The sequence below is a fragment of the Rutilus rutilus genome (genome assembly GCF_951802725.1).
Source record: "Rutilus rutilus genome assembly, chromosome: 25".
Taxonomy (NCBI): Eukaryota; Metazoa; Chordata; class Actinopteri; order Cypriniformes; family Leuciscidae; genus Rutilus; species Rutilus rutilus.
The window spans coordinates 18,236,504-18,264,463 of NC_140229.1; the positions used below are offsets into that span (position 1 = coordinate 18,236,504).

The 27,960-nt window shown below is 38.9% G+C and overlaps 1 protein-coding gene across 1 annotated transcript; it reads right to left on the reverse strand.

The window, feature by feature from the left end:
* Positions 1-832: 832 nt before the first annotated feature.
* Positions 833-27,871, reverse strand: ppp3ccb (protein phosphatase 3, catalytic subunit, gamma isozyme, b). Its single transcript, XM_084399948.1, has 14 exons — positions 27,492-27,871; positions 20,478-20,675; positions 19,248-19,372; positions 14,936-15,047; positions 13,031-13,176; positions 11,874-12,013; positions 11,647-11,724; positions 11,428-11,522; positions 11,094-11,219; positions 10,912-10,989; positions 9,210-9,294; positions 7,797-7,894; positions 5,275-5,301; positions 833-3,543 (listed from the first exon to the last, which is right to left on the reverse strand). Exons 1-14 carry the CDS (start codon positions 27,541-27,543, stop codon positions 3,368-3,370), a joined length of 1,536 nt encoding a protein of 511 aa, XP_084256074.1. The 5' UTR covers positions 27,544-27,871; the 3' UTR covers positions 833-3,367.
* Between the last annotated feature and the right edge of the window lie 89 nt (positions 27,872-27,960).

Genomic DNA, 27,960 nt, shown 5'->3' on the forward strand with positions numbered 1-27,960 from the left:
GTTAAGTAAATACACTTTATGCGTAATTTAACAAATTAAGTTATGTGAACTTGACAATTCCGCAACTTTTTATTTTATTTTTTTATTGTGCATGGTTTATTTACTAAATTAAGGCTACCGGTTTCCTCACTTTTTTTAAGACAAGTCAACTGATCACTTTTTACAGTGTTATTTTAGAATAATTAATATACCAATAAAGTATTTATTAATATTTTGAATTAGCATTTATATTTTCAGTTTTCATTCTAATTTTAGTTTTAGTAATTTGATGTGCTTTTGTCTTTTTTTTTAATTCATTTTATAAATCTATATTTTTATGTAGCTTCATTTTTATTCCAGGTTCAGTCATTTTAGTGCGTCAACTTAAACATTATTTTATTTTAGTTAAGTGCCAAGGCAACACTTATTTTATTATATCTTAAGCAAGTTTTTCATCTAATGTTTGTATTTGATTTTAGCTTTATTTCAATTAACGAAAAAGGATTTCAATAGTTTTAGCCAACAACAATGTCTTAGGCTTGAGATAAAGAATGCACACTAAGTTTCACAATCTCAGCCTTAATCGGCATGTGCTTGTGTGTGTGAGATGTGTTCAGACAGGTAACTACACTAGCTGTCCTTCAAGCACAGAATGTTGAAAATGTGAGTGTCGTAATAATAGGAAGCCTTGACGAGCACAGACATGGATAAAGAAGAGAAAATGACAAAGGGAGTCTCACAAAACACTAGTTTGCCATCAATCAGGAGCTCAAATTGTAAAAGCAGATGCAATATGAAGAATCTGGAAACATAATTCAAAGACAAATAAAGAAACAACACCAGGTTTTTTTTTCCCCAACATTTTTTGTATTTCATTTTACTTTCATTTTTAATGGAGCGATACATCAACATAATTCGAGATTTATAGAGGCCTCGCAATACAAGTACTTGACACAAACTCCTCCTTGCCCTCTTTTAATAGCTATTAAGAAAAAAAAAAGATCTTAAACATTTTTAGTAGATTCTGCAAGATATGTTTGGAATTTGCAACAGAAGCCCTCCTATAACGGGGTCAGTGGTCCGAACGCCCCAATTCCTCTCCCATACGAAACAAAACCCTGCCCCTTCCACCCGAAACCCCTGATTGTCTAACACCAGACATCCCCTTTTAAATTAAACATGAAGGAAACTAAAACAAAATAATAGTTTGCAGAGGCTCATAACATAAAACAAAGACCTGAAGAGACAAACACTTAAAAAGAGGACACGAAAAGGTGGTCGTGGGGTCATGATGATCTTTTGGTACCTGTTTAAGGATGTAGGCCTCCCTCATATCTGTTTTATATCGCAAAGAGTAAAGCGTCAACAGGTGTTTTTTTTCTTTTTCTTTACATGACTGCATCGCTGATTTGAGCACTCGCCTCTTCTCAAGCGAATGCAGAGGCAATGATCATATACAATCAGCAGTTGTTTTTTTTGTCAATGATCAAAAGCCATATATTACATTAAAACACTGATTTTTCTTTGGATGAAATTTACTTTAAAATACAGTTATGATAACATGTAGGTTTACCCTCGTCAAGTCTCGTATTACGACGCGCCACGAAAACGGAGTATTGCGCAAGGCATACAGAACCTGAACTGCTTGCGGCGTTAAATTAAGCAAAAAATGTGCGAGCGACTGCCTCAATGCCTGCACACAGAACTCTCGCTATAATTATTAGCATGGCACATGACCTCAAACGTGTAGCGTACGGGAAGTCAGAGTCTTTGCGCAGCGAAATCTCCAGTCACCGGATTTTATGCAATGATAACGGTACAGTGTAGAAAAGAAAGAAAAAAAAAAACAACAGAAAACAAAAGGTCTGAAAAGACGATTTGGTAAACATTTCTTGCAAAACCTGTCCTTCTCAAAACACTCGGTATAGTAAAAGCAATCAAAATAACATTGTTTTACTTTAGGTAAAAGCAAAAGATGAGGCTTTAGTCAATCATATGTGTGGAAAATGGTCCACTAGAGAATACAGGCGTTTAGAAGAGCGTTCTGCTCAGCTATAGAAATACTAGCGCTGAAGATACTTACAAGTTTGTTGATGCAAACCTTAATAGGTACAAAAATTAGACAAATTGAAAAACAATTAAATGGAGTTTAATGTTAAAAACATCCAACTGGTGGGCTACAATGGTTTTGTAGAAACAGAAAATCTTCTAAATCTAAATTTCTAAACTGAAAGACTTTTTCGGTTTAGCTAATTTCATTTAGCCGAGATGAGACGGGATGTAAGGCATGTATGCTCATTTTCTGAGATGCTTAACGTTTCACCTCATCCAATCACATTTATCATATACATTATGGGCGGCAAGAAAAATGTCTGTGTAAAATCATGGCAGTTAAACCGTGCCTTTTACCACTATGGTTCTGACAAAATGCATCTAAAAGTGTTCGAAATTATGGCAGAGGCCGATAAAAGCGTGACTGACTACAAATCGAAGGGAAAAAGTAAAGAAAAAAAAGAAAAACAAGCTCCTCCAACCATCTTACCGGATGGCTTTTGCTTTTTCGCCTTATTGATTACAAATCAGTATAGTAATTTGAGTTATGAACAGGAAAAAGAAAACAAATGAAACAAAGTAAACATTACATTTGGTTGAGGGAACACTTGAAAATGTACATGTACATATAAATGTGTCAACACTTGTTATTAATGCAACCCCCTTAGCTATAATTGGCATTATGAAGTTTTTTTTCACATTGTTTCAATAAAACTTTTTTTTTTTTTTGCATCAACAATTATCATACTTGCTTTGGGTATTCACAAATAAGCATTCTATATAATTATGCCGGCCAAAAAATTCCTTTGCCAAGCGCACAAACATCGATAACGTAATTCTGCCGAGCAAGTCTTGGTTGTTAAAAAAAAAGAAAGAAAAGAAATGAAAAAAAAAATGTCAGAAATAAATCTAATTTATAAACGTAAATTTACAAAATGGATTGTTTTTTTGTGTTTGTTTTTTTAAACTACTGAATCTAAGATGACCTTACACCACCCCAATGCTATGTCTATATATATATATTCTGTTTATGTACACATGTAATATTCATCACGTATGTATTCATTCATCTCAATTTTTCCACCATTACAGATCTTACATTTCTTATCATCTATTTCAATAAATAAATAAGAACCATGGTTTGTTTTTCACTACGCCCTCTTCATGGTATTGTGCGATTCTCCCCGAAATGGTCCTGGAGAGTTTTGCATGTAGGGGGCATCACCTCTACCAAAAAGAGAGAGAATGAGAGGAAAACAGAGGGAGAGAGAGAAAAAAAAAAAAAGAGAGACAGAAAGGAAAGGATGAGGGAGAGCGCTAGGTAGCTGCTGGGTTACTACGCCTGTGCGTTGGTGCCGTTCTTGTCGGGGGAATTGGCTGCGTTGATGGAGTTGGCAGTGCCGTCTGGCTGCACGCTGTCCCTGCGCGGAGGCATTCGCTCGTTTATCCGGTCCAGTCCACGTGCTTCTTCGAAGCTTTGGATCTTGTGTTGAGGGTTGAAGCCTTGGATGGCTGGAAGTATGGAAGCACAAAGTTAAATAATGCTTTTGAAGTGACATACAACAATGACAATGTTTGCTTTCGTTTTGGGCATTACTGGTATCCTTGGGCATATTACCGTGTCAGTTTACAGATTACCCTAGCTTTAAGATTAAATAAGCTGTGTTCACGCCATGTCGTAATTACATCATCAACACTATCAATGCCAAAATTAATCTTTAGGGGACTGGTGGTACAGTCGGATCTCTCCGGAAAAAAAAAAAGAAGTCTACAAATTGTAATTACAAGTTCGTGAACACTTTTTACAAGTCGGCATCTTGTAATTACGGGAATTACGACATGGGGTGAATGCGCCTAAGATTTGAGACTAGATTTTCAAAACATCCCGAAAGGGCTGCGCAGTTATCTTTTAAACTGAAAAAAAAAATGTATTAATTGGAAACTAAACTGAAATTGCGATATGGATTTTTAAAATGTAAAGGCTGCGAATGAATTAAATAAATGTATGCACTGTTTCAGAGCGAAGTGTGTCTTTTACACGCAAACAACTCGGTTCACAGGAAATGGCACACAAATTCGTCTCTGAGCTTGGGTTGCTTATAACGTGCATTTGGGAACGCAACATGCGCCAGCCATCTAACCAAATTTGTAATGAGAAGCACTTATAAAACAGGCTTCCTATAGTTTTCCACCCAAATAAAAACTTGGTGGTTTAACGTTAGAAAATGAACAAAGTAAGTGACAAATCCTATTGTAATTTTACAGTGATATATTACAAGAGTAACATTCATTATTTTGGTTAATATTTTTATTTAGTAATAATAATAATTATTATTATTACTTCTACTACTATTTATAGTAATATTGATATATAATCAAAAAAAGCACAGCAAACCTGGAGTTAAAGAAAAACAAGCTTGAGGAAAAATTGCAATTAGTATTTTTCCCACCCACAAATCATGCAGTCCTACATTCCAACATTAACTTATTAGACATGAACATTTCCAGTCACTAAAGTCGCACGACTACTAAGAGAGGGCTGTTCTTCCCCAAACAGTACCCAAAAAAAGTTGATGAGAAAGCTAAACAAACCAAGCATGAGAAAAGTAAAAAAAGAGAAGTGAGGGTGTACAGTAAGGGTACGACTAGTTCAGATAGCATTCACCAGAAAAACGCTGATGTACCCACGTCAAGCCTGACATTAAAGGCAAAAACAGGCCTAGATTTGAGTTTATCTGTGTGCTCTTTGGTCAGGAAGTGAAACTGATAAAAACAAAGATTCAGTCTCATGCTGTGGTCTGCTCACACCCCTGCCTCTGGCTTCCCCCTTTAAACAGCTGTGACTGAAGCGCTGGCGTTCACGATTGTGAGACTTTTTGAAACGTCCTCTCTCAACGGCTAGATCTACCAAAGTTTATCCTGGGATAAAGAGATAGTTTACCCAAAAATAGAAATACAGTGTGTCATTTTTATCCGTTTAGTGGCGCAGAAATTACGTGACACCTTTAAATGCAAACAGACGAAATGCAACAAAACAACACAAAGGAACAACAAACAAATATCTCAACGTGCAAATCAAACCAAATTGCTAGCTTTAAAAGTAACAAGCATGTGAACTACATACACACACAAATAAATAATGATATTGGCGACTACAAAAGGACGAGATGCACAGACAGTAAATCACAGGGGGAGGGTAACAGACAGACAACACTGAGAAGGTTTCACAGATGTCTTGCATACCTTGTGCTTCCTCTGCTTCTATGGTGGCTGTGTAAGCATGAGTAGTAGTGCCATGCCCAAAACGAACGGGGAAAGAAAGTGAGTCAAGTTATCAATGCAATCACAAGTACATTCAAACCCCATCCCTGTTGCCCATTCATTCATCTTCCCCTCCCAAAATCAGCCCAAACGCTTCACATGCCACACAGGAAGAAACCTAAAAGAGGTTAGTTTAGTTGCTTCATTCAGAACATAAACAGATTTCAAAACTAGTTTTTACTTGGTGAGGTTTGTTTGAGAAACCAAGCTTTTGAACCTGAGACGCAAGGCCTTGTGAACGACTCTTGACATGGACGGAGTCTATTTTTACAGCTGAAGGTATACAATAGCCAAACAAGGAGAGGCTTTCGCCGTAAAAACGCCATGCAATGTACTGTATATGTACGAAGACAGTTTATTTGTGGGCTTTACAGGAAGATGAGAGATGAGACAGCTTTGAGCGATGTGTTGTTTTATTTCTATTTTCGGCTTCTGAAGAATCCTTTTATTTACGTCCCCTCCCCCAGTGCACCATCAACACGTTACAATCACAAGACTGTGTTGTATTTTATTGTGCCTTGACGTTTGACCACTAGAGCAAGGCCTTTCAAAATGTAATGCCATAGGGCTCCTAAATATGAAGAGTCCCTTAGAAGTGCCTTTCAGTGCATTTTCCACTAATAAATACCCTTTTATACTATGGCTGCGCGATACAATATTGGAAAATATTTATATTTTTATGTGATATATATCGAAAACAATTTCACCAGATGACTTGAATAGCTCTATTTGAAAAGAATGAATCATTCAAAGGTGATTTTGTAGGGGAGATAATCTGCATAGAAAATAAATTACATGTGGGGATGCGATGCACAATACTGTTCGCCATGATGGTTTTGAATTGCTTTAAAAGTGCAAAATGTGCAGCGAGTCTGTCATATGGGCTACATAAAATTATAATGAGAACATGGAAATGGAAATGGCTTTTAATGGTGAGACTTTTGTTTTTGTAATCAGGCTCTCAAATTAAATAAATCTGAATTTAGATTGATTGGCTTTCAAATATAAAGAATTATCGGTATCGGCCTAAATGTTCATGCCGGTGCATCCCTAATTACATGCACAGATCAATACAACAGAGCAAAAATACAAATGCTTTATATTTTGCAGTTTTCAGAAATTGAATCAAATGTAAAGTTACACTACATAGTCTTTAACAAATATTAATTATATTTAATTTATACATTAAAGCTACAAAAGTCTTTTTCCTGTCTTGATTAACAGCAGCAGGTTTATTCATATGCTGTTTTCAATATAATGATACACATCCGTTTTCTTTCTCAATTGTTTACACCGCGTTTACAAGGACACTCGCTGAGACGTGTATATGTCTAAGCACAGAAAGACGAGAAAGAGACCTGAATTCGGTGTCTGCGCACAAGCTCCGAACTGAGTTCTTTTTCACGTGTTCTTGTGCTCGAATGTTTTAAACTCATTTGAATGTATAAACTGATGCCTTAAACACGTGCAAATGATCAACTTTCACTCTCTGATGGTTAAACTTAGCAATTAATATGCAAATCACATGCATTCTGAACCGGAGGGGGGGCTGGCGCGTACGGATCACGGATCAACTACGATCCCTACTTACTTGACACCGCAACATCCTGCGATGTGACAGCATTTATTTGAAATAGAATTTTTTTGGTAACAACTTAAAAGTCTATGCTTTAGAAAACCAAAACCATTTAAAATGAGCAGTTTTGGGAGAACGGTGGCCTAGGAGTTTCATAGGAGTGCAGTGCTATTGTGCCCATACGGGAAGCAAGCCAATTTATTCACCCTAACAAACAAAAGTGTTTTGAGCATGTGAAACTAGTCACTGTGATATCAGTGTGTTTCCAAGTGGATATTAAGCTGTACTGAGTGATGTTTAGCACATTGCTATGATGTTTCTAGGAAGGGCAACTAGTTTCATCAAAAACAAACCTGACCATGTTAATGTGGCAGTGAGTAGGTAAGCAGGATGCAGCAGGCTGGTGAGTTTTTACATTAAAGGCCAGGAGAGGAAGCGTGGCACACCGACAGGCGCTGGCTAAATTGGGTCATATTGCGTCATAGTCATAAGCTCACAGGAGCCCCTCTCACTGTGAAAGCATCACCCGCGGCAGCTCCTTGGCACTCGCTATGATCTCAGCAGTGCTTGGAAGTTTTTTAGGTCCCTGTCAGGGCAGGAAATCTGAAGCGTGTAGATTGAAATCCCCTTCATAACCAAACCCTTCTAAAATCTTCCCCCTCTCTTAACGATATCACTTTCGATGATGGGTGTGTTGCACCGTGAGAGAGGCAGAGCTGCCGGGCAAGGCGGTGACAGCAACAGGGTGAGAGAGAGAGTTATAGACAGAAAGCCTGAGAAAGTAAGAGCGTAACAGGAGCAGGGGGTTGGTGGAGAGCCGGTTACACCCTCCACAACACCACTCAATAAGGCCAGGAGCAAGACTTACCGCTCTGTAGGGTCTGTCTGCCACCTGACAGGACACCCAGAGGCAACGTCCCAGTAGGGGTCAAGCCCTTTAACTGCAACACACTCTCGTTCTCCTCTCTGAAAATACAGATTTTCTGCATTAACATCAATGACAAATAAAAGGGTCCACAAAGAAAAAGGGTTTTGAAATGTGCAAAGCTCTTAGAAATGTACTCATTGTGTTCACCATGGTTTCATGTGGACTTTAATTTTTTTTTTTTTTTGAAAATGGTATAACAAGGTGTTAATGGTATTAATTCATTGACTCGAAATTGTCATGTGGTCCAACCAGTAAAAATAAATAAAAAAATTAAGACTTATTGACCATGACACAGTCATGAGTTTTTCCAAATAAATACATTTTTAGGAAACACTATTTTTAAGGTGACGTAGTTACACGTGTACTTAATATAGTAATAACAGTAAATTATGCATAATTACAAGTAACTAACCCTAAACCAAACCCTAATCCTAACCATAACTTTATAGTAAGTACATGTAGTTAATATTACTCAGTACTTATTTATAAGTACAATGTAACTACGTCACCTTAAAATAAAGTGTAACCCATTTATAAATAGATTGACCAACCTTAAATTCATTATTCATATCTTGCAAACCTGCATCAAATGCTTTTAAAGAATACACCACAAAAAATGTTTGTAATTTTTACAGAAAACACTGTAAAAATGCTACAGTAAAAACATGTTCATTGGTTAAATATAAGTTAGCTTACCATATACGGTGAAAAACATCACTTTATGTGTAATTTTACTGTAAATAAAAAGGACATTCCCAGAAGTCTCTACTTTACACATCACATTTGATGAATTTTGTTTCTTCTTATTGTCGTTGTCAGTAATGTAGATTAGTGTGCTTATGTTACATTTAGTTTATATTTTATTACACACATTTTATTTAGTTAATGTGTATTGCATTATTTTATTCGACTGTTTTACTGTGTTTTACCCTGATGGTGTTTTGTCTTTATGTGTGTGACCCTGTACACCATCTATATACTGTACTGACCATGTTTTATGGTCAGGTCGCTAACAATGAACCGATTCATCATGAGGTTTTCTATTGTATTACTGTTGTGGTTATCAGTACTTTTTAAGGTAAAAAGACAGATTTCGGTAGTTAAAGTAGGTATAAATTGTATTTTATCACTTCATGAAATACACAGTTAAAAAAAATGAATATACAGGCATCCTGTAAAGCTGGAAACACTGTCACAGTATTTTTGTTTCTGGCAACCACAGCTGCAAGTTTTTTTACCGTAAGTATAACAGGATATTTTTACAGTGGTCAACATCTCTGTTGTGCAGAAAGGAGTGTGTGCGTGTCAAATCCCTGGCCATGAGGGATTTGTATGTGAAGTGTGTATATTCACCTAAGAACAGAGAAAACTCTGGCCATCTTGCCAATGGCACGAATCTTATTTCGGATCACCTCCTTGCGGACTGCCGGGGTGCCACCTGCCACAAACGGGGAGGGACAGAGGAAAACAAAAATAGAGAGTAAGAAGGTTAGAGTCTGGTTTCATTGATGGCACATGGCGACAATTTTGATATATATCCGTCTACTTAAAACCTTGTCTTGCAAATTTTATGAACTAATTTTATTTTATCCAGAAAAAAAATGATAAGTAATGAGGTAATCAACATTACCTGCAAAATGCAAACTAGTCCTAATCTGATGGCTAGAGTCATAAAATACTGGAGATCAAATGAGGCATTACATCCTGAATCCCATAAGGAATAAATAAACCCCATTTCAAAACTCAAAGGCTCACAGACACACAGAGGAAGTGTGTCAGGCCAAGTTAAAATTAAGCACCATTCAAAAAAAAAGAAGGACAAATCAAATGAGCATCAAGACCAGTAAATGGGACACTGTATTCCTTCATGACAGCTCCTCAGATGTGTGCTCGGAACGAGTTCATCTGGTTTCATTACAGCAAGAGGCATCACTGTACTTCATGGCTCTTACGTTAAGAGCAGCAATTCATTTTGAATCACTGACGTGACTGAATGGAGACCCGATTTGGGGTAGTTTTTGAAAACGGTTTAGGGCGGTGCATATTGCGGTGCATGTTTAGCTAGAATGTTTGTAATAAATTTGATCATTTAAAAAAAGAAACAAAAAGAACACGCTTTGAAGGCATTCATGATGTACAAACTAAGCACTATGTACTTCCTGTCTCTGCAGTGTTATATGCATCAAACAGATAAAACAATAAAGCAGGATGCCCATTTAATCACACAACGCTGAACACGGAGTTCATATTTAAAGCAACTTTCACACGAGAATATAGTGTCCTAAATAGAAATATATGGGTTATTCACGGAGGACTAATGCACACTAATCAGAGAACTATTATTTGATGAGATGAGGGGCATGCAGATATATATTTAACAGAGCTGAAATCCATTTGAGGAGAAAAAAGAAACGGAAGAAAGGAGACATTTATGCGAGAAGGCTAATGGAGCACACTTTGTTACATTTAAATTCAAGCAAATGTTGATTACATTATTATTGCTGAGTGGAAAGTAAAAAAAAAAAACATACCAAATATTTTTGTGATATACGAAGTCTGGGGTGAGTAATTCTTTTTTATTTTGAAAGAAATTAACACTAAATCCATTAAATTAATCAAAAGTGACAGAGACATTATTAATATTACAAAAATGTATATTGCAAATAAATGTTGTTCTTTTGAACTTTCTATTTTCTAGCAATAACGTTAGGCAATCATTACAGTTTTCTTACAGGAAAAACAGATCATTTTAGAATGGGTCAGAATGAGCATTGAAAATAATAGTTTTTCCAAATATTTTAACTTTATATTAGTTAGTAGTTGTTTTTGCTGTGGTATCGAAATTGGAATTAAAAATTGTTACATTTCACTGGTATCTAAAATATTATTAAAATAACTATTAAGAAGAATCTTTAGTAATCTTTGAGCCCTGATCCTTCACCTCTAAAAAGAAGTGGTTATCAACTCTATCAAGTCTAACTGAATTTATTTGGAGTAAAATAAATAAATAAATAAAAAAGCTACAGTGCAGTAAAACAGCTTTACATGTTCTTACCTTCACATGTGTCGTCTCCCTCTGACATGAGCTCATCATCTGAGCAGATGTTTAACACGTTGACCAGCATCTCTGTTACTGAGGGTACATGAGAGAAGACATTACATAGACCGCCAACAAATGCACTTCTGATAGGTGTCAAAATCAATGTAAAAAAAAGACTAAGCTGTTGCCATTTTTACCTTTCTCCCCGACGAAGGGCAGTGACCACGTGAACACATCCATGAAGTTGGGCAGCCAGTACGGATGAGGGGAGCAATTGAACTGCCTGATGTTCATAACGTTGTTCTCGTATTTCAACACAGCAGCTTATGGGGTGAAAGGACAAAAAAATCTGAAAGTATGTTCTGATTTTGTGAGACTTAATATTTAATTAATTTTGAAAAAGAGAAAAAAATAAAATAGACATTTTCAATTCAGCAAAACTGGCTTACCTTGTTGAGAAATTGCATACGGCTAGATATTAAACTGCACAGCATGATAGCACAGGCTCAAAAGCTTTTTGAGAGTTCTTACCTTTATTGTTATACACATCTAAGTAGTTTGGTGCAGAGAAGATTGTGATTAATGAGGGGAAGCCTGTCGTCTGACTTTTTCTGTACATTCGATACCTAAGGAGGTCAGTGAAATGGGACCGAAATTGTCAGGGGTTCATTTAAAAACAGCTGTTAAAATAGAATTGAAGCTCTTGCTGCAAATAGACTGGTTTAAGAGTGTGCTGTGCAGTGGACTCACCCTGCATCTTGGGCTTCGTGTGCTCTTATAACTGACAACAAGTTATTATTCATCAAAAAGTCACATACTGCAGGGTAGCTGTTAGAGACGGAGAGAGGTGTAATTAGCGATTCCAGCAGTCCATCAGTCAAAACGCCATGACTAACATTGAGGGGTGCGACTGTGAACGGGGACTGAGTAGGCAGCTATCGAACAAATGCATGTGGGTAGACTGTCAGCTGGAGTACCTGTAGAAATAGGAACATCCTCTCACACTGTTGTGACAAAAGTGCTCTGAGCTCTTTTCGCTGCCGTAGTCCTCACCGGGGTCAGACCACAGCAGGTCGCACATCGGCCCGAAAGCTGGCGGCTCTTTAAACCGGTCTAACTGCAGAGCAAAGCAAACAATCAGACAATCTTATCAATCACTGCAACAACACAAACTCAGTCTGTTAAAAATCTACATGATCGGTGAGGGATTACTGAAAGAACAAAAATCGCAATTCGTCATCTTGTTCAGGCCAGTGCCAGTTTCATTGATGAATAATTTGTCATCAGTTGTCAACGACATTTTATCCCTGACGAAAACGCGATTAAATAAAATCCAGTATTGAATGACAGAAACTGACGAAAATCTATTTACATTTTCGTCAGATAAAAACAAGATGAAAATGTTGGGGAGGGACGATTTTGGGAAGAGATCCAGTCAGAACTGATGTCAAACGCGGTAGATGCGCACATTTGAATTGTAACCTGCTTATCAACCTGACGGGTTGACATAAGTTGGCATACACTTGCTGCATGTCTCGTACAAAAAATGTAAATGTCTGGGAGAAAGAGAAGAGCAGACATATGGATAAATCTGAAAAAGCGTGACAACCTAAAAAAGCGCTCGCACAGAAAGCCGCCTCTCAAACGCCAGTGCACGTGTACTGAATTGAGCTCTCTTTCGCATCTTTAAAAAGGTCTCTGACTAAATGTAAACGACTAAAGCTAAAAGCATTGTCAAAAAGCTGACTAAATCTACATTTTCTGTCAAAATTAACACTGGTCCAGGTTAATAATAATAAATAGGGATGAGTCAGGGTGGTCGCTAGTTGTCCAACAACAATTTTTAAATGATGAGGTAGACAAGTGAGTTTACCAAGATTTCATAAAGTTTTATTTTTATCTTTCTTATCTTAGTGGCAGTGCTTTAAATGGGATCCAACTTCTCAGAGAGGGTTTCAGCATGTTGACAGCATGCTGTGATTTAGCGGCACAACTCCCCATTAAAAGCATCATCACTACACGGATCAAAGCGCTGCCTTTGCAACATATTCACCATCATCTGGTACGGTCATACCCAGGACACAGAATACCATAGGTACACAGAACACAAAGTGATGCTTCACATCTTACTTACTTTCCGGATGTCGTCGAGGCAGGTGACCTCGGGGGACAGGCCTCCGTGAACACAAAGGAACTGCTGGTTGAGCAGAGCGGCCAGGGGAAGGCAGTCAAAGGCCTCCATGCAGGCATCATACACCAGCTCAGAGTACTTAATCTTGCCTGCAATGAGAGAACCACAATAAAAACACCCATGTATCTCTGAACAGGCGCAAGCGGGGTGATGAGCTTTTCAAGCCAAGGCTGTCACGCTGTCCTTTTGACATATCGCAGTAATGCTGGGTGGGTGAAGGCAGATGGGCTTGCCAACTTTCCAAGGCTGGAGGAATAGATGGAGGAGGAGGTGGTTGCATGCCTTGTTAGGTGATGTTAAAGCAGATCCGCGTGCTAATTGGGATGAACTGAAGAAACCAGCGTGGCGGGAGGCTGATTAAAGGAAGCGGAGGCCAGACACAGGTTACACGTGGAACAAGGGCCGCATACCGCCGTTAAATCCTGACATTTTAGAACGGGCCAACCGTGCAGCGTATTGTAAACAGCAGCACTGACAGATGAGAAACAGGCTGCCTCGTGATGAGCAGAGAACAACATTGCAACGCGCCGGCAATTGGTGAAGTAGCACATCATAATCAAAGGCTCTTTGATTAGCTCGATGGAGAAACAGCCAGGATTCTGCGGATACAAACTAGGGATGTGCAGCATGACTTAATTTCCATAACTTATAAACGGACATTTTGTAACTGACTAGTAGTGTCTGTAAGTGATCCATCTGAAATAGTCCACTTCATTTATGAATTTATCAATCATTCAAACAAATTCCATACTGGTACATAATGCTGTAGAAAAATAGGTCATATACATGTGATGCGTTTACCTCGCATTATAATCCTTATGCCAATTTAGCCAATTTATTACAAATCAATTGAATCAATAAGCAGTGCAGGACCAGTAAGCACAACCTCAGTACTATAAAAAAAAAAAATTGCCTCAAAAGTCAGTTAACAGACTAGAAGTCAGAACATGTCAAGTTATTACTGTTCGTTACCACGGCCAATGCTTGCCGTGATTGAACGTGCTTCTCATTTATGGATATTATTTGTACAGAACAAGCAGCGAAAATCACAACTATACATTCTATACATTATTTAAGGGTATTCTATTTGTTAACTTAGGATAGGATCTGTTGTTATCAAGTAAGTTTCATTAATAATGGTCCTGCTTTAAACCGGTAAAACATTTCATACTGGTACTGTCCAACATAACCGGTAGAATAAGTAGCCTAATTGTAATATTCCAGTTTGACATGAGTCAAAATACTCCATTACCCTAATCGTCTTCTGAGTGGATATTTCTCTGAATCCGTCGCGAGTGATGAGAGAAAGCAAAAGCATACAAGATCGAAGGCAAAATGAAAGGATTTTGCTTTCTGATCTAGATATAGACTTAACACTGTAAAAAAAAAAAACTGGGCTGAGAAAACTGCAAAGTGGCAGCTGGAAGCATATTTACATTAGCCAAAGTATTTAATGAACACGTACAGGACAAGGACTTTATAAAATTGCATAAATGACAGGCGTTACAATTTTGCACAGATTCTGTGTGGGTCTGCTTATGATCATCAGCTGCTGGTGGAAGGGTTTCAGTTAGCTGTCAGAGTTTGTCATGACTGAAATGATGGCTGATGTAAATCTAAGTGGGGAGGGAAGAGCCCTGACGAGCGCTGAGGGATTGTGATTGAGCTCTGTGCCCGTGGCCCGCCATCCAATACTCTCAAGAAGACATGAGCTCTCTCGGGATGCCATGGAAAAAATTGCCATGACAGAGTTGAATGATAGGATGTGGTAAAATCTCATTTCGCTCTCTTTATAACGTTCACACACACACACACACACACACAGTGTTTCTAAAGAGCTGAGCTTACATTCTTGTTTAAAGGTGAAGTACTCAGTGAGATGCCGACACTCGTGGTTGCCCCTGAGGAGGAAGAGGGTGGTTGGGTGGTTGATCTTCAGGGTCCACAGATAGAGCACACACTGCAGATGCAAACAGAACACACATCACCAAAATGAACCACATACACTAGCGATACTTTCATATATATGATAAAAACAGCTGATGATCTGAGCAGATTATATCCTGTCAATCAAAAGGGGGCGGGAAAACATTTCACTCTGCAAGTCATAATGTGTGTGAAGTTAATGCGACAATGCATTAACAGTAAAAAAAAACATTAAAGCAGGCTCTATTTGAACCTAAGAATACCCTATGAAACAATAAATGGCATTTTGACGCTCTTAAATGTGACGTGACAGATCGCAGCTACTCCGTTCAAGCGGCAGCGTTAGACATCTCTTTCTCTAAATGCATGTTATAGCATGAAAAAACATGCATGAATATCAGAGGGTGTGTTGAACTTACCGAAATGTATCATGACTTGTGTAATCGCTCAGTTCAACCGGTGAACGACGTCAATAAAACAGCTTGTCACTTAACAGCTTGTGAACAATGTCACTTAACGTTGCATGTACCTCAGGAAAGTTATCCAATGCTCACAGTTTGTTAGTTAGCTATAAAAACACTAGAGAGGAGCTTATTAAAATAAATAGTAGTTGAACATAATTTTGGCTCTGTTGTTAATTTTAACCTCTAATATTATAGTGATGCACCAAATGAGAGGGATCCCTGTATAGTTTAACTTTACAGCATTAGTTGGGGGATATTTTTTTCCTTAAATTTTTTTTTAAATAAAATAATAATAAAAAAAAGAAATAGGCAGATAGCATTTTGAATAATCAGGTATCGGTATCTCCTAACATTAGTATTTTGATTTAGCTCAAACTATTATGCAGGTTCAGTGTTTAAGAGGATTATACCTCCATTACTCCTGATATTTTATTAAAGGAATAGATCACACAAAAATGAAAATCCTGCTATCATCATAACAGACCACTAGTATTCACAGTATGCAAATTTCCTTGATGCACGGAATACCTAAACGGCTGACTTCATTTGCCACTGAGACTAGTACACTCGGTAAAGAATACATTATCCCATAATGCAATGGGGTTGACTTGTCCTTCCATTACAAATAGTTCCATCAACAAATAAAATAATTCCTTAACTCTAAGTACTCCAATCAAATGAGTTAAGACATTTTTACACAAAACTGAATTGAATGCTATTTTTCCCCATAAATTAATTTTATTTTATATCTATTTTCAAGATTGTAACTGGACAACTACTCTTTTTTTTTTTTTTTTTTTTTTTTCTGTAATGTGCTAAACGTTTTTGTGAACTACAAAAGTAACGATGCTGAAAACTCAGCTTTGCATCACAGAAATAAATTCCATTTTAAAATATGTATTAAAATAGAAAAGTGTCTTGATGAACAAACACTAACAGTAGTGTACCATTTTTAGTTACTGTATGTATACAGTAAGAATACAGCAAGTAGTATGCTAGTATCCCCAACTTTAAACTACCGCTAGCGGACAAGAATTTCCAAAGCCGAATCTCATGTACACACCACTAACACATCTGAGTAGACAAAGAACATTTTGCTACATTAAGCAAGACTAAGATTTCAATCTTTTCACATTCGCTTCTGATATCATCTCTCTACTGGAAAGCACTGAAACGTCTAAAGTTCTCAGTATTGTTGTCTTGAAAAAACTTGGCCTGTCTTGTCATTAAACATCAGCAAGGCTTTTGGGTTCACACCTGGTTAGATTAATCACAGAACACCGCTGTATAACAGTGGACAGGAGGTTTTCTCTATCCTCTCAGGAAAGATACGCTGCGTTTAAGTTTCAGTTATCTTTAAAAAGGCCAGTCCTATAGTGAAAGAAATGCTGAAAATAAAGCGTACTCCACACAGATCTGGATGTCGGGGTGGGGCGAAGTCTGGTGGCCTAACCTACGAAACGTTTGATGACTGCAGTGTCTCAGTCAGAGGGCATTAGCAGGTGGTGTGGCGGATGACTGAAGTTCAGTCCTCTGTGGTCTGTGATGTCCAGGGAGGGAGTAGGAACTTAGCGTGGCCTTTATTGTGAAACACACATGCTCTCTATGAGTCTCAGGTTGCACGCGGGCGGCCCTGAACCCTCAACTGTGTTTGATGGTATTGAGCAGCGGTGTGTCCGCGCTCTTACGCCGCCTCTTTTAACCATGACATTTCTCCCGTCCCTGAACTTTGCAACCAAAGCGAGATGCAGAGGTGGAAGCTTTTTGAGGACTCGCATTCAAGGCCCATTTAGAATGACATCAGACAACGATATAAAAGACTGCAGCTCATAAACTGGACCAGAATTTTTCTCAAACCAAATTACATGTAACCTCGATGTTGAAAAACGCTTTCTCTGGCCTACAGGATGGCAGGATCAATAATCCTTTAATGCCATCTGCTTCATCATTGTGGTTGCTTTACAATGATGATACAGTGCTACAGGCTGACTGCATCATCACAATGCATCCTGGTACAACAGAGGCTGTTAGAAAAGCACAGCCACATGGCATCTTCTGAAGGCCAAGTTACATTAAATGTGAACATCTTAAATGTTTACAATGTGCAAGATGTGTTCACAAAGCCTTAAAATTACAAAGGACTTTTTATAGTGATTACAAAGTAGTTTAAAACACAAACTAGCCTCTTAATTAAAACTAATTTTTTATTAAAACAGAATAATGAGGGTAAAAGAGTAGCAAAACTCGAGAGCACGTAGATGTGAATTTGAGAACTTGTACAATTAATATTCATACAATGAGTCACAAACTTGTAATATATATTTGCATTTATTCTTACATTCACATTCGCAGTACAACCTCAGTTAGGCACTTGCAACTTCAATTTCAAATTCACACCTTGACTTTTGCTACTCTTTTCGCGATATATTAGGTGCAAATAAATAAATGCAAATATATATTACAAGTTTGTGTTTGTCATTGTATTTCTGTGAATGGCATTTTACACATTTGGGACTACTTGTCTGCAGCTTCAAATTCAGAATACAGGTTTGTGACTATTGTCTGCGAGTGCAAATTTCAACATTCAACTTTTATTTTACATGTTTTCACATTGGAGCTGTGAGTGTAAATGTTCACGTACAAGTACGAATATTTATTGCACAAGCTCTCAAATTCACATCTACATGCTCTCGAGTTTTGCTCCTCTTTTACCTTCGTGCAGATTTGGCTATTGACAACATTTGTGGCATGCACCAAAATAAAGTTAACAAAAGCACATTCTTAATTTAGACAAAATCTAAAAGAAAAAAATAAAGTCAGGGAAGTTAAATTTGGGTAACTGAACTGTTCAGGGTGTTTTCAGGTGATAGTAAAGTTTTTCGAATTCTTTTTATGTTCCGCCTCTCAATGTTTCAGCCAAACAAATGTTATATATTGCTACTTTAGCATCCTTTTTGATCACACTGCTGACATGTTTACCTGTAGTAGCTTTTCCACGATGAAAAATAAATGTTTACAGTCAAATGTATCACCCGAGTCCGAACTGAACATCAAATTCAAATTTCTATTTGTTTTGGCATTTAGACCAAATATATTTGGTTATCAAAATGTCAGTGTATCACTATGGCATGCTGTTGATTACCAGAGAAAATAAGGTTGTGTCCACCAGTTCCAAAAAACAAACAAAACTTAGTACAGTACAGCACTTATAATGGAAGACAAGACATTCTGGACAGTTTAAAAGCATAAATCTGAAGCTATACGTTTGTTAATGTGTTTATGTTGATTTTTTAAGGGGTAAGCTGAAAAGTTTAAATTTAAATCATTTTTATTGTTAGTAGGAGAAGAACGTCTACGAATGTAACTTCTGCACATACAGTTTTCCCCAAATAACCCTTGTGTTATCTTTGTTCCAATGTGAAAATTACCATATTTACCAGGGTTACTATATGGGGAAGTGAAAGATCACGCCAGCCTCATGTTATCAGGTATAAATGTAGATTCTAGTGACTGTAATTTCAATAATGTGTGTATATTTTTACTTTTCTCCATGTATAATGCCTTTGCAAATAGACTTTTTTGCAAACAGAAGCAAGTTTAAATGCTTTGCTATGGTATTCGACAGCATGCCACTGATGCTGCTGATAGAGCTTAATATGTATTGAACCTGTTGCGTTCCTTTAAATACGCTTATATAAGCATATTATAAAAGTTGTTGACCACTTAACCCTATTTTACATAACGTGTGATCATTACAGAGTAACACTCACCTCAATACTGAAATAGCCTCGATCCACATAGTCTCCCAAAAATAGATAGCGTGTGTTTTGCGGGGAACCCCCCACCTCAAAAAGCTTCATCAGGTCGAAGAACTGCCCATGGACATCGCCACACACTGAAGATGGAGACAAAACATAGTAAGAAACACTTGAAGTTGAAACAAAAACAGAGTGACATGATTGGAAGGATGTTGCCAAACCAAAAACATTGGAAAACCTTCAATATCACATTGTGTACATGCAGGGTCATCTTAAGGTGAAGGGGGGGGGGGGGGGGGGTCGGTAGCAGAAATGCTAAGATTTGAATAACTGATCTTAAAACCACTAGACGGAAGTATACAAATACTAGGCCCACCCAAAACAGCAGAGTGAAAAATATTAATATTGGTCACCCTAAACAGGATGTGGCCAAACCAACATCATTTCCTCTTAAACCTCCACAAGGTAAGAAGTTGTAGAAAACAGCAAGCAGAGACACCATCTCCATTATGCACGTCACCATTTTTTATTTGCTTTTTTATTTTGCTTTTCTCTTGTAGGCCAATTATTGTAACAGATTTATAACACAGTGTGTGTTATGAAAAACATGAGAGTGTGCAAAGGGGGGGTCGAGGGGGGATAGATGTGGATAGACGTGCCCATTTATATCCACACACCTGTTTGTGTGTTTGCTCGAGTGTATGGCGAGTGTTGGGGGTTTCCTGTGGCCTCCGCTGGGGAATTAAAGTGTGGGGGTGTGTGCGTGAGAGAGTCTAGGATGCAACTGTTTCTCTGACCTTTATAGAGCAGCCACATTAGGTTGCTGTGGAAGACTAGCTCCATATGAAAATAATCACGCTCTTCTCGCTGGCTTGAGGATTATTTTGGGGTCAAGACTAAACCTTAAAGATTAAGGATGACATCGGAGATGCCCTATCAAGTAACGGCAGAACCTTGATTGTACTTTCATAATGTTCTTCATGAAAATAACTATATCACTGTGAACCAACAAACGAACTCTGATCTCATTTTTCATCTAAGTAAGCAGGAATGTGGGCGAGCACCTCAACAGTGGGCATCGTGTTTTTCTGTGATCGTACGGCATTAGGTGTAGCGAAAAACCTGTGAACCACATCCTGGATGTAGACGTTGGTTGTCAATCACGACAGGTTTGTAGTGTAGTGTCGCCGCACAGTGAGTCATCAGAACAAGCAGCACACGGCTGAGTGCGCAATAGCCTACCTGTGATGGGGGCCTCCACTTCCAGCATGCACTTCTCGTGGCGGAGGATGTTGGCGCCGTCGTTGATGATGCGTAGGGCCAAGTCCTCCTCCAGGCGGCCCTCTTTCACCAGGTGGCTCTTCAAAAGCTCCACCTTGGGCTTGCCGTCCTCGTACAGCTCTTTCATGGTGAGCCGCGTCGTGGGAGGGTACGGCACCGCTGCGGGAAAGAGGAGAAAGGAAGACTCAATTCTTTACTCTTGTTAGTCACAGGGAGACCCTGCTGGCGAGCATTTGATACATTAGAAAAATACTAAGCAACTACAAGACGACATTATGTGTGTTTTTGCCTGTACAAAATGGATTACAGCTTTGTGCCGGAGCAATCCAGACCCCATATTGATTTGGAGCTACCCGTTAGAACGTCGCAGCAAATGTCTAAATTTAAAGCAGCATGTTTACAGTCACAGCCATGCAGAGTCGATAACAGTGTGGTGCAGTCTCAGAGTCTCTCATAGCATCCGAGACCGGGGGTGTCTCCAAGTTAAGGAAGTGCGTCTCCTTCACAAATTCAAAGACAGATGGTGTGTGATAAAAGTGCTGAACCATAAACAGAAAGGTGTTACTCCAAGTATAAATATCTCAACCCAATATTTTTTTTATCCACTCTCAGGCTTCCATCAAAAGTAACTCAAAGCTTCTGTCTATATTGTTCAAACATGATTTTTAAATGTTCAGAACCTGAACCAGCCTAATTATTAAGTGTTGGAAAAATATGCAGTTTTGCACATCACTATTGCTTGCCTGTGCAAAACTCGCCATAATGTTGCTAGGGTGTTCTGGGTGGTTGCCATGGCAGTGCTATGGTTGCTGTTCTGAGGTGTTCTGAAAAAGTCAACATGATATATTTTCTTCTGTTTTATTGTCCACCAGCCAAAAACCATACAATAAGCCACACGATTTGAGGTATCATTCCTTGCACAAAGGGTGCGGTATGGGTTACATGCTAATGTTTAATACTAAGCATTATGGATTTTGAAAACCAAATTTTTTTTCCCCTAACTGTCATGATTCAAGGGTGTTCTGGGTAGTAGCCATGCCATTGCTATATGTTGCTCAACTGTTCTGAGTTGCTGATAAGTGGTTTATTAAATAGAGCCCACTCAATCTTCTAAAGTTGTGCATCTTTGAAAGCAGAGCCGCTCGCAAAGTTACAAAAAAATGCTGAGAGAGAGAGTGAAACCTGAGTGCTAAACACCGCGGGGTGGGGCAGCATATATTTGCTACATTTTTTCTCTTTCGGCAAAAAACTGAAGCTGCCATTTTCGGCCGATAATTCTCTGCGGCCTAAATTTCGGTGCATCCCTATTAAGCACTAACCTTAATCTCAATATAGTGTTGGTAACACATTATGAAGTTAGCATTATGGTTTGTCATTGTCTCTGATTATGAAGTCTGAAATTTTCTTGATCGGTGACTGTGAATAAGTTGACCAATGACACTGCTGCATGGCATGATTTGCATTTAACTGGTTTGGGAGAAGAAGAAGAAAAAAACGACCGCAAAAACAATGCAGGTGATGCAACACAAATACTTGCACGTGATGCAACACTAATTAGCATTGCTTCAATTCTTTCCCTGAATACAGGCGAATTAAACTGTCGTCTTGCAACCAAGTTTCACACATCAATCTATTACTCAATTCATTACGATAACTGAAAACATACAGTTTGCAATGAGGTTGTCTGAAAAGCGCAATGCCAAGCTGCCTGTCAGAAACTAAAAGTGAAACATATGCACGGTAATAACGGTTACAGTTTTTGGTCAGAATTTGGGACTCTCCCACAAAGCTATGTGGGTTATCAGAACACATATGGCCACAGCTGGTCCCGTCCCTTCCCCCAACCAACGCGCAAAGGCCTTGTTAAGAAGACACGAAGCCCTTGCCGTTGTGGAGAAGACAGCTTAAACAAACCCTTGACAACCTGGGGGCTGGGATTTTACATTCAGACACCGCGCGCATGGGCGAGCGGCATGCAAACAAATGCCTGCTGGAATTGCTCTGCAACCCCCCGAGCCTTAAGCTATTTTCAGTTGCAGGAATTCCACAACATTCAAACCAGTTTAAGAGGAGTGGGGAAGTTACGTCCTGAAGTTAGGGTGGGGTAGAAGGCCAGCTGTTGGCATCGATACGGAATCCTCTCCGCTAGGGTCACAGGCCAGGTTGGCACGACTCGCTCTTCAAAAGAATGTGGGTCTGGCCGACGGCCACGGCTTTCAGCGCTGGGACCACAGGCATGATAGACCACAATAAAGCTTCGAGCTCAGATGACAGGAACCTTCCAGGGACTCCAATAGCAGAATTAGGATCAATTTGGGTTTACAAAATGACTTCGGAGACTGCTCAGGCTGAAATTGTCAGGGAGTGTTGGTCTTGTTGCATGCCAGTATGAGGAAGAGAAACAAGGTGAATCTTTCATGCTTGACAGAATAAAGGAAGGACACCTGCTCATTTGCCTATATTAACTAAAGCCGTAACAGGGCTATTATCTGGATCGAGGGCTGAGTTCACTCTTCTGCAGCAACGGCAGCGAAAATGTGTAACCTCTCAGTGTTGTGCATTTGCATGTGAAAATTAAGCCCTCAGGACGGGATGAGAGTTTTACTATCAAAGTACCAACACACTGTGTGTGTGTGTGTATGATCTCAAAACCTAACTGAATGCCCACTTAAAAGCAGGTCAGTTTTCAAGAACAAAAACAGTGCTTTTGGACTTGGTCATTTCATGGCTGACCAACCATAAAAAGTGTAAATGCATTCAAAGATGCATTTGATGCAATTTATTCTGTAATCTTAAAGGAATAGTTCAACCAAAAGTGAAAAATACTCACCCTCATATCGTTCCAAAGTTGTATGAATATCTGTTTTCTGTAGAACATAACATTTTGAAAATCATTTTCAATCTTTTCGCTCATATAATGGAAGTCAGTGGGGTCTAACGTGGTTGTTTTGGACCTCACTGGCTTATTGTTTAGACAAAAAGATTTGAAACATTACTGAAAATATCCTCTTTTTTTATGCAGACACAAGTAAGTTGGTGATTAAAAGATAATAGAATTTGCATTTATGGATGGACTATCCCTTTAAGAATCATTTGGACCAGACCGCATGTATATTAATAAGGAAGCTAGAAAAGTCGTTACTTCCTGTGTCAGCCTGATCTGTGGTTTTATCACACTAACTGTTTTTTGACAGAATATTAGTGAACATTTTTGGTAAGAAATCTCATGGACTTGTTCTGGGCAAGGATGACGAGAGCTATCTTGGGAGGTACAAGCGAACCTAGAGAGACGCTGCTGTGTGAGACTGGCCCGAGGTCCGTTAATCATGCATGAGGACAGAATAATTACACAAGCAGGGTGACGTTGACCCTGACAGCTCTAGTTTCTATCTGTAAATAAGCCAAAAGGTCAAAACATCAAATTTACCAGCAGCCTGACAGGGGTCCAAAACTTTATAGCATCAGCTGCATAACTCATTTCCAGACGAAATGCGTTAGATGGTGATATGATTTCATGTTGTTGATTAGAGATGCACCAGTCAACCTGCCATCAAAGTCAACCGACCGGTTGCCGATCATGCGTTCAAAACAAAAAAAAACAGTTCTGATTGATGGCGGTTTTTTTTTGGGTGGCTGATCTTGTACACAGACCACGTTGCAATAATTTCTCAAAATGTCATTTGTGTGGAAATATTACAAAGTCTATAACCATGACGTTAACACAGGCCAGAGACGGGACACACAGAAGGAGGACGAAAAGAGGACAGCGCAGAGAAAAAACTAAACCAGGCAGATCAAGCTCAGACCTTGAAAATATTGGGTGAAAAATATAAATATTGAATTGGAGGTGGGGGTTTATATGAATGTGTCTCTATTCTCTATTACCTCCGTTTAACGCCTATTAAAGTGTGCAGCGGTAACAAGGAAACGCTATATCGCTGCTGTTCCATAAGCGCCACCTACAGACAGAGAGCGAATTAGCATTTTCATCCAGTCCATCTGCTGGTTTTGTTTTGTGCAGGTATGTTTTATGTAGCATAATTTCAAAAAGCTAAAGTCAGACCACTCTGTTTGCTTTGAATCGTGAAACGATACAATCTAATTTAAATAAAAAAAACTGCTCATGCTACATAATATAGCATCTTTTTTGGCAAATGCAATGGTTGCCTCTTATTTCAAACAGATACAGAATTTAAGGCCAGGTTGGCCTGTATAATAGAGCAAATAGCTACAAAAACAGCAACCCAACTTGAATTGCTCTTTCATGCCAACCTTGCAAGCTTTCAACGGACTGCTGGCCCATGTTTAAATACACAGCACAACAACTACTGCACTGTCTGCCGGTCTCAGCAGGGAAAGTGAGAAAAGAGTTGCGTGGAAACGTCTAGCAACTAATCAAAGCTTTTAAAGGCACTTAACCTCAGCTTTCCTCCGCCTCCGTGGTATTGTTCCAAGCCAGGCTCGGCTGATGAGTGCGGAGTAGAAAAGTGCCGCTGCGATCCTTGATTCCCCACGCTCCGTGCTTTAGCTGTGGGAGGACTCATCAAGACACGGCCTTGGCGAGAACCTCAACTCCCACTCAGCACTTCAATCATGCTGGAGTTCATTCTCACAAAGATTATAGTCCTTTTAAAAGACAAGCTTTAGTTATTTTACCTTCCAAACACAATATTTTCTGAACGAAACAACAGGCGAGCATGGAAGATTTTTCTTTTTACACTCGAGTTGACTGAACTCACCTTTCATCGGCCAAAAAAAAAAAAAAAAAAAAAAAAAGCGCTTACCCAGAACATCTCAAGGTGGTATCAGAATACGGGCGCAACAGCACTCAATGCTTGATTGGTCATTGGGTAGCAATGGTTTCAAGGTGCTAACACTTAACAATAGAGTGCAACAGTCAGGTTCTGGAAGACCAAAAACTCACATTCATTTTCTCCACAGAAAAATTTACAGTATAACTTTAAAGGCAGACCTAATACTGTGAGGTACGAGGTTGTTAATCGACGTTATACGTTTTTGTTGAAGCCATCCGTTTGCATTATTTCAACTTACTCTTAAAATAACTGTTTAAAAGCTAAATTTATGGTGAGAAACTACATTACCCAGATCAGAGTCGCAGAGTCGTGCCACTTAAGTCTTGTACCTCCGTTTCTTTTTTGTCTGTCTCTTTCACCTTGTATCTAGTTGGCTTGGTTCATGGATTATAACGCTTTAACAAATACTTTAAAAATCCCTATGGGGAAAAATGCCACTGAAAACGTGGCCAGGCACTAATGCACTCTATTAACACCTGCATCATTCCGCAGACAATGTTCCCTCTCTCGTTTCGTTGAATAATTCTCAAGTTTGAACCTTCCGCAACATGGATGTCTGACCACCGTGGCCTACAAATAAAACATTTTTCAGACCGCCTGCAATTAAACATACGTGTAGCGTAAAATCCAGGTGTTGGAGTGCTTAAACTGAAAAGAGGCATTCAGTGAAACCTGGAACTAATTTGAAGCTGAAATGCTCCTGTTCCTGCAAAAGGGGATCACAGATTCTAGACAGAAACAGGCTTCGGCTCTTTTTAATGAGGAGGGGTTTTTTTTGTCCGTAGCGATTTAGATCGCTGAATGGTCTGACTTGGGAAGGAAGATGCAAGTCATTACGGATCCAGACTACTAGAGAGCCCAGTGCTATCAGCTCATTACAGAGACCGTCTAATTGAGCCCGATCAGCCAAAACACATCGAGCTGACAGCAGCACATAAAAAACTGAGAGGAGAGAACACACTATGTCAGCGGACACACTAGTTTTAATCAAAAACAAGCCCAAGTTCCCCAGGTGCTTCTATACCCATGAAGCTACGGACCAAATGATCCAATTAGCGTATTACTCTACTGTGTCTCACTCCTTTGATATAAGAAACTCCCACGAGCCCTTGATAGGGAGCTGATACACCACGTAACCAGGGGTCAATCCTTTCTTGAGTTTAAAGATTATTTGTATGAGGTTAATTGGGATCACACGGATAACTTCAATTAGTTTAGTTCTATCTCAGTCAAGGGAGCAAGGTAAAGTAAGTGACACAGTTTTTGAGCATAGCGTTTTCTGAACTAAACTGTCCCGAGATCACTGATGTTGCCTAAATCCCAAGGAAGGATGGAAGCAAGAGGATGGAAGCAAATACAATAATGTGAATTAATATTAGCAGAGTCAATGTTGTGCATGTAAACCTCTACAGTCTTTCTGAAACAGTAAGTGGCTTTTAAGCTCACCAAAATCTTTTAACATTAAAAAAAGTTTTTAGTTTTATATGTTGATTCAGTCATATATATTACATATAAATTAAAAAAAGTAACTCCTTATTTTAAGATTTATATTTATGTATATTAAGTGTAACCAGAAAGACCACCAAAATGTTTACATTTTAAAAAGTTAGATAAATCTATACATACAAAATCCTTTTATATTTTGAAAAATGTTGCTGTGAAAAATATATATGTACACACACACACACACACATACATATAATTAGTAAAGAGAAAAACACCTGCAATATGTAAAATATTTTTTTCTTCTTGACACGGCTTTGGCAGTTTCAATTTCATGAATCATCGGGGCTTTGCATATTCAGACCACTGAGTAACATGCATTCCCACTAATATCCCTACAATGGTCTAATTCACTAAGAGCTTTCCTTCTGCGTACTGTTTGCACACTGCAGCTTAAAACTTCATTGATCTCATTTAATTCATGCCAGTCCATCCCATGCAGCCTTAGCCAACCTGTCAAATTAGCCATCAACATGTGTGTCATTAGACTTTCTAAGTTATCCAAAAGTCAGTCAACACAACAGATGTCTACACTTGTTTATCTTTATATTAACGTTACACATAAACTGAATGTCACCCATCAGCTACCAGAGCGGGTTAGCTAACACAAAACCAGCAAAACTGAACAAAAACGTACGGTTTCACATAGAAAATGTACCTTTTACGAGCCGGTCGGTGGTGGATTGTTTATTCTGCTCCTTCCCCGACATCCTTCAGTTTTTCTCGGTGGAATAATTGTAATTCCTCCTTGTAGCTGAACCCAGCTAGTCGCGTTAGCCCGCTAGCTCGGCTAAGCTACTGACGTTTCAGTTCGCGAGGAAAGTCCTGACCGCTCCGCTATAAAAGCGGGGAAACGGAGTCAGCGCGCTCGTCCGGGTCGGCTTGTTGATATGTACACTCAAACGGTGGGGGAAAGGGGAAGGGGGAGCCCACTGTAGCGGCAGAGTTTTATTTTCTGCCGTGTCTGTCCTTCGGGTTTGCTCACACAGGCGACCCAGCTGCTGTCAATTTCTCCGAGGGAGTAGCGATGTCCGATTCGTGAACGAATCGTTCGGTTGAGTCGGATCTTTTGCAGGGAATCGTTTGAACCTGTTCATAAACCCTGTCTGAACGGCTCGTTGTCGAAT